General features: G+C 44.3%; 1 protein-coding gene across 1 annotated transcript in view; it reads right to left on the reverse strand.

Moving 5' to 3' along the window:
• Positions 1-1400: 1400 nt before the first annotated feature.
• The window catches only part of LOC146190118 (uncharacterized), a 46952-nt gene continuing 30113 nt past the window's right edge, over positions 1401-18239 (reverse strand). The window contains exons 8-9 of the mRNA XM_084603383.1: positions 12390-12461; positions 1401-1648 (exon numbers count right to left, since the gene is read on the reverse strand). Of these exons, the coding sequence (XP_084459509.1) occupies positions 1487-1648; positions 12390-12461 (234 nt within the window). The 3' untranslated portion in view covers positions 1401-1486. The remainder of the gene's footprint in view (positions 1649-12389; positions 12462-18239) is intronic.

Genomic DNA, 18239 nt, shown 5'->3' on the forward strand with positions numbered 1-18239 from the left:
TGAGTTGTTAGCGCCCGTATCCGTGTTTCTTTTCCGCAGTGTTATCGTGCTGTTCCTTGCGCTGTTTTATTTCCTTACGCAATACCAACTAGCCCAGCATCTTGCACTTCTGTGCAGGCTTTCTGCCACTGCAGTTATGAGGGGACTCGGTTAACCCGCTTGCCGTAGGCGATCTACTTGATTCTTGAAACTTGTCTGCATTACCTTTCCGAAAACCTGCTTGATATTTTGCTTGCTTGAAGTCAAAGGTTGTCCTGGTTCTATTAGCCATTACCTTAGTAAATAGCTTATATATAACAAATAGTGGGCTCCAAGATTACCCCGGAAGGAGACTGCAGCCATGAAATTAGTAGACGCCTGCTTCTGGGAAAGAGAGTAGCCTTGACCGCCTAGTAAAGAGCAGAGATATTACACTGCCAACCAAGATCCCTATAGCTCGTGCTATGGTCTTTCCAGTTGTTATGTATGGATGCTGGAGTTGGACTGTGAAGAAGGCTGACCGCCAAAGAATTGACGCGTTTGAATTGTGGTGCTGGCGGAGGCTCTTGAGAGTTCCTTGGACTGCCAGAAGATCAAATCAGTCGATATTGTCGACCATAAACCCTATCTGCTCATTGGAGGGCCAAATTCTAAAGTTAAAGCTCAGCTACTTCGGTCATCTGATGAGAAGAAAGGAGTCGCTGGAGAAAGATTTGATGTTGGGAAAGGTTGAGGGTCGCCGGAGAAGGGGTAGGCAGCAAACGCGATGGTTAGATGGCATCCTCTGGGCGCTGCAGATGAAGTTATGTGATGTTAGGAAGATAGTGAGAGACCGGAAGGCGTGGCGTGATATGGTGCATTGGGTGACGAAGAGTCGGGCACGACTAAACGACTGAACTGAACTGAACTGAAGTAACCACAGCGGCACCATAGCCGAACACATTGCATACTTCTTGTCGGCCTTTTTTGAAGAGATCCCAAGACAGTAACTGTTGTCCTTAAAAATGTTTTTGCGGCAATATATATACAAATCACTGCTGTTTACTTGCTAAAGCTAGGCAATGCAAAGAAAGCTTTTATATTCGGCGTCGCGCTGTAAAATTTTTTTCAGTTATTATTCTCTTGTGAAGAAATAGTATTGGAAAACCTAACCAAGGTAAACTATGGGCTTAATTTGTTGAGTGGTGCTTGTGTGATTTTGTAATTTCGTAGCTTGTTTTTATATTCATTTTGTTTCACTAAATTACAGAACAGAAGGAAAACTAACAAAGCCATCAAATAATGCCAAGTAAGTAAGACATTACTGTACTTCTTGAAAGGAATGCGCTGGTCTACCACAATTGTAACATATGCCTGCGAAATCATTTAAACGTATCGCATTTCTCCAATGAACGAGGAATTAGAAGAAGAAGGAAAAATGGTAAAAGAGAAAAACTTTATTGGTCTTTTTCTTTACATTCAATTGTAGGAGTGAAGACCCATCATCCACTGCATAGCAGTGCTTTTGCTACTCCGCGTGTGGGCTAATTGTAGTTCTTGGATGTGTGCGATTTTGCGGTAAATAGCAACTAACAGTCTTGTTCCAACTCTCGCACCGTCCATGTTCGCATACGCCTGTCAAACATCCACCATATATGTGGTTTCGTCTTCCTTTGGGTTCTCCAACAACCTGGGATGATAGAATCAAAGGTTGGCTACAAATAACCCACAAAAATGCTGACTGAAACGTGGTCTCCCACCTTTCTAGGTGCGATTTATTTCGACATCTATAGCACGCCCATGATAGCTAGATATGCATTCTTCAAACAAGAACAATTATTATCATACTATTTCGCATTTCAAAATTCTTATTGAGAGTAGCAGAAGTGAGCTACTATGCTCACAAGTTACTACTTTGTTCTCTTTTTCTTTCGTACTCCTAGCTGCCATCAACCCGCATTTCACGCAATAAGGGAGAAAAGCCATAAATGCAAATAGTGCACAGCGGTTGGTGACAACATCTCTAAGTACCCATCATTCGACGATCAACCCAGCCTTTCTACTGCCCTGATGCTGTCATTCAACTGATTAAATACTAACTCAATGAATCATGGCAGCTGCACGGACGTCTGAAAATGTCCGTGTCATCACAACGTGGACCACAAAATTCCCGTACACTAGCAGTCTCTTTATAGCGCGGTTATTACTTCGCTGCTACATGGACGCAGCCGAATTTATGTGGGTATAGTGATCCAGGCGGAGGTTTCAACTTTTCCTTCTGGTGCGTTAACACATTGTCCCCATCGACAAATGTGCCGTTCCCGCATGCCAAGGGCATACATTACACGATCACTTTGCCATGCAATAAAAAGTGCCCGCAAGCTTTAGCTTAGGCTACTTAACTTTAAGCAGTCAGGGGTTTCAAGCTCAATAGAAATCCAGAGGATCAAACTTCAACATCAAAACATTTCATTCCCTACAATTGTCCTCAATATGTACGGAATCTCGTGTAATCATTGGTCACACATCCTTACTTTTTGCAACTTTAGGGCAAACGTTTGTTTCTCTTTGTAATTTTGCAATTCAACATTTAGGCAACAATTAATACAGCTTGTCCGGTCGAAAATCCGTCGGCATTCGAGCTGTATTTGTTACCGAGTGTCGTAAAAAATCGGGTGCTGCGTGAAAACATCGAACCATGATAACTTGCATTTCTACTGATTGTTGACTGATTTCTGTCTGATAGGCGACGACGATTTAAGAAAACCGTTGTAATTACTTGGACAAATATTTAGGGCAAATAATTAAAAAATGCAAAAATTCGAAAAGGCGGTTCAGATGTATCAGAATTTCCATACAAAAAGCAAAAGCTTAGTTATGAAGAAAAATTTCGAGCCCGCAGTTGATCAACTATTTATTAGAAGCAATTGTAAAACATAGTATTAGAGAAAGAGGGTTCCAAGGTGTCAAAATTTTCAAAATAAATAGGCAATGCTTGATGACGGGTATTAGAAAACTTGTGCCTAATTTGAGAATTTATTGAATATTGAAGAACAATGATTGAAAAGCGGGAGTTCAAAAATGTTCAGATGGTGAGAATGAAAGTACAGGGCTGCTAATTAGGCACATTTAGAGTATGCAAATAATTATTGAGTGTAAATTATCTAAAAAATAAACATGCGTTCGAAGGCATCAAAATGCTCACAATGGAAACGCAATGCTTGCTGACAATAAATGTCGGTGCATTGCCGAAATTGATTATTCAAAAAGGGCGGCAAAAATCAGGAATAAAAAGACTGAGAAAACATCTCCCGTGTGTGTGAAACCCTATAGTGTTATACTCTTAAGGCAGCAGCTTAAGTGCCCATTTCTTTTTTCTCTAGTTTCTCGTACGTCTTTAGTGAAGGAAGAACATACCTTGAAAACCTATTTTCAATGGCTTGAGGTCGCTACTAAACCAATGTTGCGTCCGCAATGTAGTAAACTGTTAGATTTAAAGGGCCTATTCTGCCGAAAATGTATGTTACACTTAGCTCAGCCTTAAGTGTATGACGCGATAACGTTGGCGACCACCCGACTTATAATATCCCTCTTTAAACGAGTCTTATGAATATGCCTGCGTAGCCAAGGTGCAGTGTGCCAGACTCGGCGCTCAAGAGCACTGGTAGATTGCTTCTTATTCCAACTTTCAGCCTCAAATGAGCAGGACGAGCTGACAGCCCCGCCCAACTTTCTGATATCGTGGCATCTAGTTAAGTCGCATAAGCCATTGAAAAAATGAGTGGCTGGTCGCGCCAGTTGCTACCAATGTCCATGATGTGTCTCTCCTAACACTGACATTGACGCCAACGCCAAAGTTTCCAACTGACGAGGCCTCTAACGCTACCACGTTGAAATTGATATGGCTATCATAAAATTCCCCGCTCTAACCCAGCCGTATGAACGTGCCTGCGTGGTCTAGGCGTAACATGAATTCAAGGGTCTTGGTGGGCTGATTCTGATATCACCCTCCCATATGAAAGTAGAGTCCCAATTGGCAGCTCCTCCAAAAGGTAATGTAAAGCAACCCTTTGTCCAGTTAGTGCTGGGCCATGTCGGTTGCTGGCTTTTCTGCCTGCCAACGCCATGCTCGAGATTTTTCGCTCGCAAAGGCACCTCAGGCGGGCAGCCACCGAAACGGGATTTTTGCCGAATGGGGCCTTCATCTGACGCTATCAAGTTAACATTCGGCGCCAGCCTTGTCAGCGTCGTGAGCGAAAGACCGTTGTCATGGCTGCGGCAGGTGGCTGCTCACACGTGAGAGGGCCGAGCACTTATTCGTCGCTGGGGTGTGTGTCGAAACGAAACCGCATATCTTCTCACAAATTTGAGACGAGCTGCCATGTTGGGTTCCTTTTGAGGCAAGAAGGTGGGGCAGCAATCAGTCATCCAGAGTTATTTGGTGCCGATTCAGACATGCTACTCTTAGGCCATGAAGACACGTTCGAGTCATGGTTAAAGTGGAAATTTAGATCTATATCCAGGTGTCTCCTTCATTACGAACCGTAGTTTGATAACGTGCTAGCTTAGGAATGCATGCTAATAGGGATGTGTAAGATTCTAGAGGGACAAGTTAAGAGTTTTATAATAAAACACGGAGAAGCCAAATGTACGTGAACGAAGGACAGCAAAGTGATCCGCAAGCGAGAACTATTAAGACTATATTGTCGTACCCTTAAAGACCGAGCCAAAGTATCACTCATAATCTGTTATGTATTCTTGAGCAGAACGGAAGCCCCAGAAACTTTTAACACTTCAGATCCCTGTAAATGTCTGCGAGAAATTGATTTTTTTGCTTTTCGTGTACCGAATCATCTTCAAGATTGTTTCATTTTCATATCGAAGTCTGCAAACATCATTCCGCAATTGTTAAGAAATATTAATTTGAATTATATTGAGCTATCTGGCTGCTGGGTTCAGCTTCAGTTTTCTTACTTTTTTTGCCAACGCGTCGTACACAAAGGCAACAGACAAAGATACACTCGTTTGTCGTCATGCCTCTGTGTTTGTTCTTGGGTGCCGCCTTGTTTCTCGGTGTTCCCTCTTAATGTGCTATGCGCTGCTCGAAAAGTGAGCAAGTGATTCACTCGGTACCACCAACAATCCAATGACTTTCGGAATTTATTGAAAACATATTTGAAATAACTGATAGTGTCACGTAGTGTGTCATCTGGGGATATCTGGGGATTAACATTGCCAACATGTCATTATGCTATAAGAAACGTAACATCGGAGGGCTACATGATAGTTTCGACAACCGAGGGTGTTTTAACGCGCACCGAAACCACATAAAATGCAACTGCTTTATGCATATCGTCTCTATTGAAGAAATACGGTCGACTGACCGCATTTCGATCTTGCGACTTAACCTGCGACCAGGCTGCGTTCAGTGCTCACACTGGTTTCCGGTGGTTTCTTATATGACCTGGGTCCACTTGTTTAGATTTGCACGCAAGCCTAAATAGTATGCTGTCTTCATAGTTTTAAAGCGACGCAAGCTTCTCATGTCATGCCTTATGCAGCGGTTTTCGTTGACAGGCAGTGCTAATTGCGCTTATAACAAACTCATCTATGTTCCAAGAACAAAAATAGCTATGGTTTTGCTTGTGGTTAAATTTGGAGTTACGCGAGAGCTACATCTGCATGTCTACGCTTAGGTTCGGCTTGAAAGAAGACATGGCTTTTCCCCATAGTAGTTTATGATTTAGGCTTTATTGATGCCAATGAAGAGTCTTCAATAGTCCGTGAAGTAGTAAGGCTTGGTTTAAACTCGGTCGACAGTCACAGTTGCTTCCCTCGATGTGATTTCTAGCTGCCTAAAAGCCACTGTCCAGCCACGCTGGCGGCTCGAAAACTTGACGTAATATAGCTCTCGCTACAAAATTCATTTTCGCTCCGCAGGATGGCTTCCCAGCTCTATCTGCTATTGATATCTTCTTCGACTACAGGGGAGGCAACGCATATAATGTGGTCGAGGGTACCACTCTCCCCACATGCTTCAGAAAGAGTATTTTCATGTTCCCCTGGTAGGACGTGAATGGCCCATATTGGATTAACGAAATTTCCAGCTTGCAGTCGCTGCCATGCGGTCGCCTTTCTTACTTAGTATCTTATTCGGTGGGGCAGTAGTTTTCTGTTTAATATATAATTCTCAACGATTTCAGAATATGTTTGCGCGCATTCATCCACGTCTTGGCAATCAGGCGGTTCCACGGTTACCCGGAAGTAGATAGCCTGGCCCACCTCGTTCAGCCTGTATGGAGCCTAGCGCATGCGTAGGTTCGTATAAGTGTGTGTGCGTGCGTGCGTGCGCGTGTGTGTGTGTGTGTGTGTGTGTGTGTGTGTGTGTGTGTGTGTGTGTGTGTGTTGTGTGTGTGTGTGTGTGTTGTGTGTGTGTGTGTGTGTGTGTGTGTGTGTGTGTGTGTGTGTGTGTGTGTGTGTGTGTGTGTGTGTGTGTGTGTGTGTGTGTGTGTGTGTGTGTGTGTGTGTGTGTGTGTGTGTGTGTGTGTGTGTGTGTGTGTGTGTGTGTGTGTGTGTGTGTGTGTGTGTGTGTGTGTGTGTGTGTGTGTGTGTGTGTGTGTGTGTGTGTGTGTGTGTGTGTGTGTGTGTGTGTGTGTGTGTGTGTGCGTGCGTGCGTGCGCGTGCGCGCGCGCGCGCGCGCGCGATAACTTTATTTTTCGACCAGATAAGGAGGCCCCCCAATTCCCGCCCCCGGCATGCAGGCGCAGGGAACTTTGTAAATCCGGTCTTGGGCATATTATGTCCAGATGGACGATAGAAAAAACAATAAATGCAAGCACTGTGGGTAGAGAGGGACCCTCGACCATATAATCTGGGAATGTGCTAGCTCCCCAGGGGGCTAAAACAAATATAAATTGTAGAAAAGCCTTGGGGGGGGGGGGGGGGGGGGGGGGGGGGAGCCCTGTTGTGGAACGAGGTGCCTGCTTCACAGCAACAAGCCATCGGCCTGGCGGAAGAAGCCGCGAAGAGCCAAGATCTACTTGCCTGCTTCTGATCGCGGAGTTCTCGGCTCCCGTGTAAGCGTGAATTGCCTACGACATCATCACTAGCCGTGAGATCATGACCGGATGGGAGAATGTCAAGGGCAATGACGTTATCATGTGATGGCGTCATAGTCACATATTTCAGAGCACGATATGCTACACCACTCATGACGTCATCAGCGCAGCCATGCTGACGGCTCGAAAACCTGGTGCAATGTAGCTCTCGCTACAAAAGAACTACCTGACTACAAGTAACAATACTTCAATTCAGTCTGAATATAAAGAGCCAATGCCGCCGCCAGTTTATACTCTGATAGCGACCAGCTGGCGGGAGTTATTCTCGATTTTCCCGCAAGACCATTTCTTCGTCTTGTTCTGTTTCTTTTTATTTATTTACTTATTCTGCAACCTATAGCGCCCTAACAGGGGCATTATTGTAGGGGAGAAAACATTGCAAAGTCGCACTGGGGGCACAATTCAGTACAAGAATACATAGCATGCGTCATTATTAAACATGAGACATTGAAAACGTATTCTCACCAAAAGTGGATATACATGCAACAGAAACCGGCAAAATAGAACAGTACACAAAACAAAAGGATACGGAAACTTCATGTAACTATTATTTAAACAAGAACTCAGCACGAGCATTGTCAAACGAAGAAGGTAGCGAGGCGACAATGTCCACCGGCAAACCATTCGAATCGCGGAAAGTTCTAGGAAAAAACGACTATTTGTATATATTGATTCGGTATTGGTATTCTCGAACCTTTAATATGTGACTAACTCTGGCAGACCTGTGAGTAGGATCCAGTGTATATGTATCTTTCTTTAAACCTGTTTAACCTGTAAACATTTTGTGAAATAATTTTAGGTGCATGTATTTCCGTGTTTCTAGTAAGATTGTCCATCCGAGATTGAGGGGCTTTGGGTGAAGCTATACTTCAAGGTGGCAAATCGGGTAAAGCGCTTTTGGACGCGTTCTAATTCGGCAAAACATTTTTCTGTTGCGAGGTCCCAAGCAGAGCATCCGTATTCTAGGATGGTGCGCACGTTTGTAAAGTAGAGTGTTTCTTTTAACGTGGCAGGGGGCTCGTTTGAAATGACATTTCAGGAAGTTAAGGCAACGGCCAGCTTTAGTTGCTATGTAGTCTATATGGTCAATCCAGGAAAAGTCATTTCTAAATAGAACACCTAAGTGCATATATGTTGACGCTACAGAAAGATTTTCTTCATTTAGAGAGTACGTCGTATGCAGGATATGGCGTTTGTTAGTAATATGGACACATTTGCATTTGGAAAAATTCAGTGTCCTATTCCACCTTTCGCACCAGTGTACTATAGTGTCAAGGCCACATTGTAATTGGACACCATAATTTAAATCATTTATGTCACGGTACAGACAACATTTATGTTCCTGAGTGTGAGTGTAGTGGACATGTGCAGATTTGGTAAGAGGGAGATCAGGGGAAGCATGACTGCCTACATGTTCCTTGGTTGATATGTCAGGCTTAATAATCTTATCGAAATAATGTTGCGTAATAGATCAGTGCAGACGTCGTCCTGAGCGTGGGGTGGCCTGATGTGACAACCTGACGTGAGCGCCATTGAAATCGACACCCAAAAGGACCTCGTACTCACTGGCTAGTTCATCATTGAGGGCCAAAAGTGCTTGCCGTTCTTGTAATCAGATGAAGCTTATAAATATAGAGAAGACATTTTTCGTTTTTAAGGGAAGGGTAGAATGCGAATGCAGAGGAGGGGCTGAAAGCTAATGCAATCAGAATTTTATTAGCTGCACGAAAGCTCATGGTCAATTCAAGATCACATCAAATGTGTCTGGAAACGAGTAGAGACTCAAATGGATAAGCATGAAGATTACGACAAACAAGAGCATTCATTGAACAATGGGTTTCCTTTAGCAAAATTAAGTGAGCGAGCATATGCAGTATGAGAATACAAAATTAAGGACTACTGTTGGATTTCAGTCACCAGCAGATATACTCAACGACGATGAATGCTGAGTTAGCATCTTTACGTCGAATTTGAGAAGTCGGATGTCGGGTAGAAAACAAAGGGCGATTGTGAATAAGGGATGCTCTGTTCTACAACTCAAGGGACCGAGGTGTTTAGAAACATTTTGATGCTGCTTCCATAGCTATCTGCAATAAGGAGAAATGGAAAACGTTCTTTCTAAAGAAGCCACCACGTTGGTGACCTCTTTTATGCAGCAGACAAAAAAGGTAAGCGTACTCAGGATGTTAGGAATCCTGTTTTTTTTTTCAAATATTTCATGCGTTGCTTGAGTTGCGCTCATTACTGTTCTCGAGGCACAATACTGTATTTATTCAGTGTAAGTTTTAGGTCAACATTTTCTGGCAGAAAGAAGATCACGTTATGAGGAAGGCATGAATAATGGATCCTCGGCCAGAGTGAAACCACCTAGTAGCAGCAATGGTGTAGCCGGTTTTGACGAGTTGACAGGACATCAACTCCTATGGCAGTGCGATCTCAGTGAGGTCAGCGTTCGAAGCCTTTTATTCCAAACTGGGCTTCATAAGTGTTTCAGAAGGAAGCGGTAGAATGGCCTATTGAATAACCAATCTTTATTTGATGCAGTGTTTCTTTGTTTCAGCAGGCGTTGCTGCTGTTGCGCATTACGTCCCTATACCATTGTCAGTAATGTGTGTAGATGTTGCTACGGGTGTGGATGCTTGGCGCTGACCTGTGCTGTATGCTACAACGGGTCACTATGGACAGCGTGATGCCTGTTGTTTCAGGCTTGTCATAGCTCTCGCTGCTTTTCTTAGAGGTTCTGCACATTTCCGCGACATTCGGACTTGAGGGTTGATGACAGCCGTTTTGCGGCTTTAGGTATAATCTTGCGGATGTGTATTCGCTGGTAGCAGAATGCCTCGAAACCAGCCTTTTGCATTGCTTGTTGCAAGGGGCATATGGCATCAAAGGAGGCATTTCTAGTGCCACAGTGGTAATGCCAGGGGGTACATTCATGTGCTTCGTGATATCACGCGCTGGCGCAAGGTACTCCCTCAACTTAAATCCCAGCGTCGCTGCCGTCGTCGTTGCTGTGACCATCCTCTAGTCGTCGCAATCAATGCCAGAATTTTCAAACATAGCTGAAGAGTCGGGTGTGGTCCAATCAAGCCACAATTAGCGAGTTACTCCTACTAATGAGGATTGTTTAGAAAATGGAAGGCACTTTGTCGGCAATACGGCTTCAACCCACGATACTCTGGAAGCTATAAGCGGGCACGCTACATGTAGTCTAAGAAAGGCCATTGTTGTCAGGATTGTATAGGGGCACCTGATGTGCGCGTTATTATGGTGCATTACTCAATAACCGGTGGTTTGGATATATACTGATGTAACAGTGATACTAATACACGAGGAGGTATCCAAAAGATTTATTGATAATAAAGAATTGATAGAAATATTTCCATGAAACACTTTGTGCATGAAAAGTAATTGTCATGCGTACCTAAGCAAATATTAAATTTTTTTTCACATTGTTCTCTTTGCACAGGCTGCAGAAAATGTCAACATGCATGATGAACAAAACTCAAGCCCGAAGTTTTATAAAGTGTCTCCTTTCGGAGGACAACAGCGCAGGCCACGTCCGTGACGGGATGAAAGGTGTCTACGGGAATGAAAGCCCATCATATGGGATGGTTGTCAGGGTGAAAAGGAACTAGCAAAATGGTAGCATAATCCTGGCAGGCGAGTCACGAACGGGTGTACCCTCATTTAGGGGGATCTTGCCACGGTGAAGAAAGTGGAGGCCACTGTTCTCGGACACCTTTGCTGGTCATGCAATGGTGTTTTTAGTTTCATGCATCACGCCGTCTCTCGATAAGGTTTCAGTAGCAATCGCTGTTAAGGTCCTCAGTCTTTGGAGGGTAATCGGTTAAAATTACCCCGCGGCTATCCCAAAAAAAGCGGACAGCATCACCTCCCCAACATATTTCTGAATCTTCACTTTCCTAGGAGACAGATCGGATGAATGTTTCCCCTCATTGCTCACTTCATTGGTCTCCGGATCATAGAGGTATACCCAGCACTCGTCCATGGTGACGAGGCGATAAAAAAACAATCATCATACCCTTCCAACAAAGTCAACTATTTCTGTCAGAAGCAGAGCCAAGCCTGCTCTTGACGAGGTATCAACAAGCGAGATACCCAGCGTGCAGACGCCTTATTCATGTGCAATTCCTCCATGCAGTTCCGTAACTTAGTCCAGTCTCGGCCATCACTCTTTCTATGGTCCTTCTTTTGTCGTCGAGAATAACGACCTAAACCTTCTTCACTATTGGAACATAATCCTTGATTAACGATCTATCCGCGCATGGCTCGACTGTCAGTGACATGCGAACAATTTGAAATTGCCTGTTTCACCTCACAACCGCCTCATATCGTGGGCATTCATCCACATGGACAGCTTTTATGTCGCCGTAGATTTGGCATGCGTTGTTGCTCTCTCTCCAAATGAAGAAACTTTAAAGCAATTCGGGCTTCAATTTTATTTGTCATGCATATTAATGTATTCTACAACCTGTTGAAAGAAAACTGCTTGAGACAAAACGTTTGTATTTGCAGAAGCGTGTACTGAAATCTCTCTCATTATGCAGAAACTATTTCATGTAAGTACCTCTATTACGTGTTTATTATAATTAAAAGTTTTGGATGATATCTAATAAAACTTATTTAGTTTAGAGCGGAATAATTGGAATCAAGGAAAGAAAATGGGGAGGTAATGCGTCTACTCCTAAGGCGGAGCTGAAGGGTCCTTTTTGTGCAAACGAGTCGGACCCGAAGATGTTTATTCGGCGTTCCAAAGCAAGTCCATTGCGTCGATCATGCGTGGAAGGGGACAAAAATCATAAAGTATTCAAGCGGCAATAATCGCAGCCCAACCAACGTTTTCTTACTCTCTCTACTCAGAACAGTGAATCATTTTTGCATTGCATTCATGATGACCTAACGTTTTCATGACGATGCACTGCAAGTGTCATCACGAAAAATTGGCCATTTGATCTGTGGGAATCAGGTCCTTTACAATATGCGTTTCTCACATCTTCCGTGATGATGAAAGCGTCTCGCTGTATTTAAAGCGCAGTGCTTATCTCGTACAATGCTATCGATAGCACCCAAGCGTAAGTCAGCTTCGAAACATTCAGATAAAATGTCCAAAGAAACAAGAAATTAGAATAGTCTGGAACAATCATATAATTCAAGGCACATCTCGTGTTACAAAGAATCAGCCACATTTATATGCAAGTACTGTACAGCGATACCCAGCAAGCAGTAGCAAACAGTAGCAAGTAACAGCAAGCAAGCAGCCAGAAAGCGGCAATATAATTTTAGCCTTACCAAACGGCAGGGAAATCCTTCCGGAAGACTCTGGATAGTTCCCTGGCAGCTTTTTTTGCAAGCAACTGGCAACTGCATATCAATAAAAACTCTCATTGGGGTAACAAAGATAAATAAACAACAAAAAACCCGATATCGCACTTCATTTTGTTTCCTATAGCAAGATCAATATTGCCGATTATAATTTTCACCAGGTGCCGGTCCAGTAACTTTACAAAACTCAGCATTTTGTCGCAATTTGCCTATCTGGTTTGATAAGATTAGAACAAGCGGTAAGAGTATCTAGACAAAACTTTTAACTTTAAAAGTCGTGACGTTTCGAAGCCGGTTCACCTGTTTCTTCAGGGCTGACAAGCGAGTTTGCTTCGCAGCTTTCAGCGCATGGTGCAGAGCGATCAGGAAGGAAGCGTTGAGAAGGGTGCAAAATGGCTTCGGCTGCAAAAAAGGGTGTTCATCTTGCGCCCTTCTCAGCTCAGTCCTCGCCGTCCCTCTCTATCATGTACTTAAAGGTGCTAAGTAAATTCTTCTTGTCACACCTGAAAAAGGACCCGAACTGGCTTCAAAACGTCTGGACGTTCGATATGAGAGGTTTAGTGAGAATCACTCACATTTTACTGCAACCACCAACAACTTCCTTTGCCAGAAAATCAAATTTGATATGGAAAGAACTTTTGCATGCAACGAGCGGGAAAATGTCCTCTCTCACCATTTTATGCGCTAAAATAAACAATTGCCTAAGCAACGTTGCAGTTTGGGATGATCATTGAAAAGTTCGTACTTGCAGGAATACCATGAAAACACTGGCTCACTGTTTCTCTGATACAGAGGCGGCATCAAAAATGTCCCCTTTTCTTTCAGCATTCGCTAAAACGTTTCTCTGGATAATAAACGGCCCTACCTATCCATCCAAGCTGTAAAACACAAATAAACACCATTGACATTTTAAGGCGCAAGATGCCTCAATCTGAAATCAAAACACCTAATTTTGGGGCTTCTACGTTTGTAATATAATTGCGCTAGAGCTTTCTAATTTGGTCTCATGCTCAAGCGATGAGGAATTGCTATACAAGGCAATTTTTTTGTCGCCGCGTTTTAATGAGTATACCTAAGCCGAAATGTATTAACCGTGAAAATTTATCTTCATATAATTATGCATTTTTGTTCGTTTTTTTATTCTTATTTTTTGCCTAAAACAATAGCTTTGACTTAGAGCGAAGAATAACGCGGCGGCCGGTTGTGGGCGCAAAACCCACTGGGGGCTTCGGCGCTTCCCGTTTTTTATGTTGTTCTGAATATACTGAAGAAATATTATTTGTTATTATTATTATTATTATTATTATTATTATTATTATTATTATTATTATTATTATTATTATTATTATTATTATTATTATTATTATTATTATTATTATTTTTGTTGTTGTTGTTGTTGTTGTTGTTGTTGTTGTTGTTGTTGTTGTTGTTGTTGTTGTTGTTGTTGTTGTTGTTGTTGTTGTTGTTGTTTTTGTTGTTTTTGTTGTTTTTGTTGTTTTTGTTGTTTTTGTTGTTGTTGTTGTTGTTGTTGTTGTTGTTGTTGTTGTTGTTGTTGTTGTTGTTGTTGTTGTTGTTGTTGTTGTTGTTGTTGTTGTTGTTGTTGTTGTTGTTGTTGTTGTTGTTGTTGTTGTTGTTATTATTATTATTATTATTATTATTATTATTATTATTATTATTATTATTATTATTATTATTATTATTATTATTATTATTATTATTATTATTATTATTATTATTATTATTATTATTATTGCTTCCTAATATTCTAATTACGATCCCTTCAACCGGCAAAACACGCAGCTTGCATCTGACTTTCCTTGTGAACATAAGGGTGGAAGTCAAATGCCAACATGTAAAATAAGGCAATGAAAAGTGTTTCGCCATCCCCTCTTTTCACAAGTTTTGTATCTAAAGCATCTGATTTCACAGAACCCTTCTGCATAGGAGTTTCTTTCTACTTGAAGGACACGCATCTAAACTTAGAAGATATTTTAGGCCGAGTAAAAGGCCAACAATGGCTGTCATAAAACATTCTCCGTCAAACTGCGTTATGATCGTCAGTTGCATGGTCCACTTTCACGCTGATTTCCTTCCCGTTGCTCTTTATGTTTTTATTTTCCTTTCTTCACAGGAGGCAGAGAATTATTTAGGAAGGTGGCCTGACTGCAGATGCTGTCTCGTAAGTGGCAGATTATTCTAATACGCCAGTGCTAAGCCTCCCACTCTGCAAAAGCAGCAGCAATGGGGTCGGCATTTTCACACAAAATTACTATACTTCCTCTTGCAAATGACTTGGCCGAGCACAGATTTGTCGCCGGGCTTTGTGACGACACGAGAAAGCATTACATGACCAAGTTGGCACGAGCTGCTAATTCAGGTATCCCCTGGAACATACAAGGGAAAGATAGGAATCAAACCCGAAGGCTCAGATTTACAGTCAGACAAGCTACACATAGGCAGTGCAGGCACATTCAAACAGCATGCTCGAAGGGGCGGATTATATCAATGTCGCGCAGCTTACGATTGTACTGAGCATGGGTATGATAATATATCTGTGGGGCGCTTTCGCAAGCCAGACATCAGTGACCGAGAGCCGTGAATCCCAAACCAAGATTGATGTTTATTTTTCTTGTTGGCAACTGGACGCGTCCGTGCTGCGCTCTCTGTTTCCTCGCGCGTTCCTCTTTTCTCACGGAGAACGAGAAATCATCGGCTTTTGCCGCCGTTCTGTGGTCAAGGCGGCGCGCGGCACGCATGTAGGTCGCTACAATTCTTCCTCCATATGAATTTCCGACGTTTAACTAAAGGTCCATGCTAACTGGCGCACTGCTTCACCTCCCAGTACGCTTGTAGTGCGCTGATGTTGGAGAGTTGTCGACATTGGCCGGCTTCACGGGGTCAGTAGAAGCAATATCGCGTCGACCTCGAATGTGCGATGTCATGCTTTCCCATGCGGGTGGAGCACCTTGAACGGATCATCGTACGGCAGTTGAAGAGGTCGTGACACGGCGTCATATCGCACGAAAACATGGGAGCAAGACCCCAGCTGCAAGTGCTCATAGACGGACCGCAGTGTTATGTGACGATGCGGCGTGGCACGAATCTTGCCCATGATGTCGCGTAACCGGCTTGCGTATTCAGCAGCAGGAACGGCTCTCTAATCTGTGGGTAGTGCGAAAAATTCGCCGAGCATTCGCATTGTTGTTCTGTAGACTAGCTCAGCGGCGCTGCAGCCAATATCAGATTTCAAGCATACCAAGAAGGACGAGCAGGAGTGCTTCTGTCCAGCTCCGTTCTCTGGTCGCCAAGGGCTGCTTTGAGCGGGCGGTGAAACCTTTCCACCATATAATTGCTCTGAGGGTGATAGGTAGTCGTTCTTATGTGAAAGGTGCCAATCAGTGGCATTATGGTGACGAAAAGAGCAGATTCAAATTGCCTGCTTTGATCAGTCGTAACTGTCGACGGCGTGCCGAAGGGAGCCACCCAGTGGCACACAAAAGCGCGGGCGACTGTGTCAGCGGTGATATCTGCAATGGACACAGCTTCAGGCCTACGCGTAAATCGGTCGGCGCCCGTGAGTAAATACGACTGACCGTTATAAGGTGGCAAAGGTCCTACAATGACGAAATGTGCGTGATCGAATCGCGAGTCCGCTGATGGGAACCTTGCCAATGACATCAAGGTGTGGCGCTGGACATTGGAGCACTTGCAGGCGTTGCATTCCAGCGTACACTGCAGGACGCCTCGATTGACTACTGGCCAGACGTACCTTACCGTCACCAGCTCCTGCGTAGCCTAGATTCCTGGGTGTGCCAGCTTGTGCAGCGACTGGAAGACGCTACGACGCAGGCCGGATGGAACAATGAGACGAGGAATGTTCGTTGACACATCGCAGCCCACACGATCCTCTGAGCCGGATACAAGTAGCCATTGCAATTTCAGGGCGCTTGCCGCTGTCAGCAAGTCAGCTAACTCTTGATCCGCTCGCTGTGCTGCCGTTACCTGAGATAAATCGGTTCCCTCTGAAAAGCAGAGGGCTTTTACAGAGCTGCACGAGAGGGCGTCCGCGACGACGTTGTCAACTCCCCTCATATGTCTCGGATATGCAGGCCATTTGATGCACCTCACGGACAGTGTGTGTTCCGTTGTCTGATGCAGGATAACGCAGGGCGTACTTCAGAGGTTTGTGGTCCGTAAGTACAAATTCCCCGCCTCCCAGATAGTGACGAATGGCGGCGTAGATGACAAGCAGTTCTCGGCCGAAAGTGCTGCAGTGCTGTTTTGGAGGGGTCAGCTTGTGTGAGAATAAGGCGATAGGGCGCCAGATTTTCTTGCTAAGTTGCTGTAGCACTGCGCTGATGGTGTGTCTGGAGCTGTACCGTGACACACTGCGATAGTCATGGTTGTGGGTATGCAGTAGAGCAGTTTTTTGCAAAGGTTCCTTGACTCGATGGAAAGCGTCGCGTGCTTCGTCCCTCCAAGTGAGGATCTTCTCAGTGCTCTCCGCTGCTGATAGTAGTCAGTGCAGAGGGTACAAAGTCGCAGAGCACTGAGGCACGAAACGGCGATAGAAGTTCGCCAGTCCAAGCAATTCTCGGAGCTAACGCTCTGTGCTGGGTTGCAGGAATTCCCGAACAGCTTTGAACTTTTCCGGATGGGGACGAATTCTGGCGTTCGATATAGTATGCCCCAGAAAGGACAGCTGGGGTACACCAAGGTGGCATTTTACTGCGTTGACAAAGAGACCATGGCAGAAAGTCTTCGGAACACAGTGCGCAAGTATTCCTCATGTTTACATCACTAGCAACGAGAAGGTTGTCCACGTAGACCACGTAAGACGCTGTCCATGAACTGCTGAAACGTCTGCCTGGCATTTCGAAATCAGAAAGGCATTCGAAGAAATTTTATGAGAGGTCGAAGGGCGTTGTGCGGCTTTTTGCTATGTCCTCTGATGCCACGGTTTTCTAGTGGTACGCCCTTACTAGGTCCATTTTGGAAAATATTGTAGCACCGCGCAAGTTCGTCGTTATGTTGTGAATGTGCGGCACAGTATAGCAGTCGAACACAGTTGCTCTATTTAGCACCCGGTAATCACCACATGGGCCCCAGTCACCAGATGTTGGTTTTGGGATCATGTGGAGTGAAGATGGCCAAGGGCTTGACGGCGGGCTAACCAAACCAAGCTCAAAAATTTTATCGAACGCTTAACGGGACAAACGGAGCTTTTCAGGGGACAACCTGACGGGGTTGTGGATGGACAGGAGGACCGGCTGTATTGATGTGGTGGCGCACATTATTCAGGACAACACTGTCTGCCTGTGGTTGGTGCGTAAATTCTGGAGACGCGTTCAGAATGGCAACTCATCCTGTTGTTTCTGCAGGTCTGACTGAAGTAGCGCTTAATAGAGGGTGCCTTGAGGATTTGCTTTGAACAGCTGTTTGTGTCGCAGGATATTGGAACCGTCGGCTGTTCACGTCTACCAAAAGGCCAAAATGACGGAGGAAATGAACTGTTCTTTTTAAGCATAGGTTTAGCGGCGGGGAGCGCTGTCCGTAAGTAGCAACTGTTATGTTGACTGCTTGCAATGAAGGTATCAGCGAACGCTTGCGGTCAGTTGAAAAGTTTTGGATAACGCGCACCTCTGCACCTGCGTCGACAAGAAAGCGGACGCCACAACCATGATCGATGAGGACGAACACTGACGGGCTACTTTCCGTCAATGTTGCAGCATTGGTCGCCCTCTATGCTGGCCTGTGGCTTTTCCCGGATAGTCGCAAGGCGCCACACGTTTTCGTGCAGTATCGCCATGCTTCCTG

Source organism: Amblyomma maculatum, chromosome 5 (genome assembly GCF_055883805.1).
Source record: "Amblyomma maculatum isolate TAMU_Amacu chromosome 5, ASM5588380v1, whole genome shotgun sequence".
Classification (NCBI taxonomy): Eukaryota; Metazoa; Arthropoda; class Arachnida; order Ixodida; family Ixodidae; genus Amblyomma; species Amblyomma maculatum.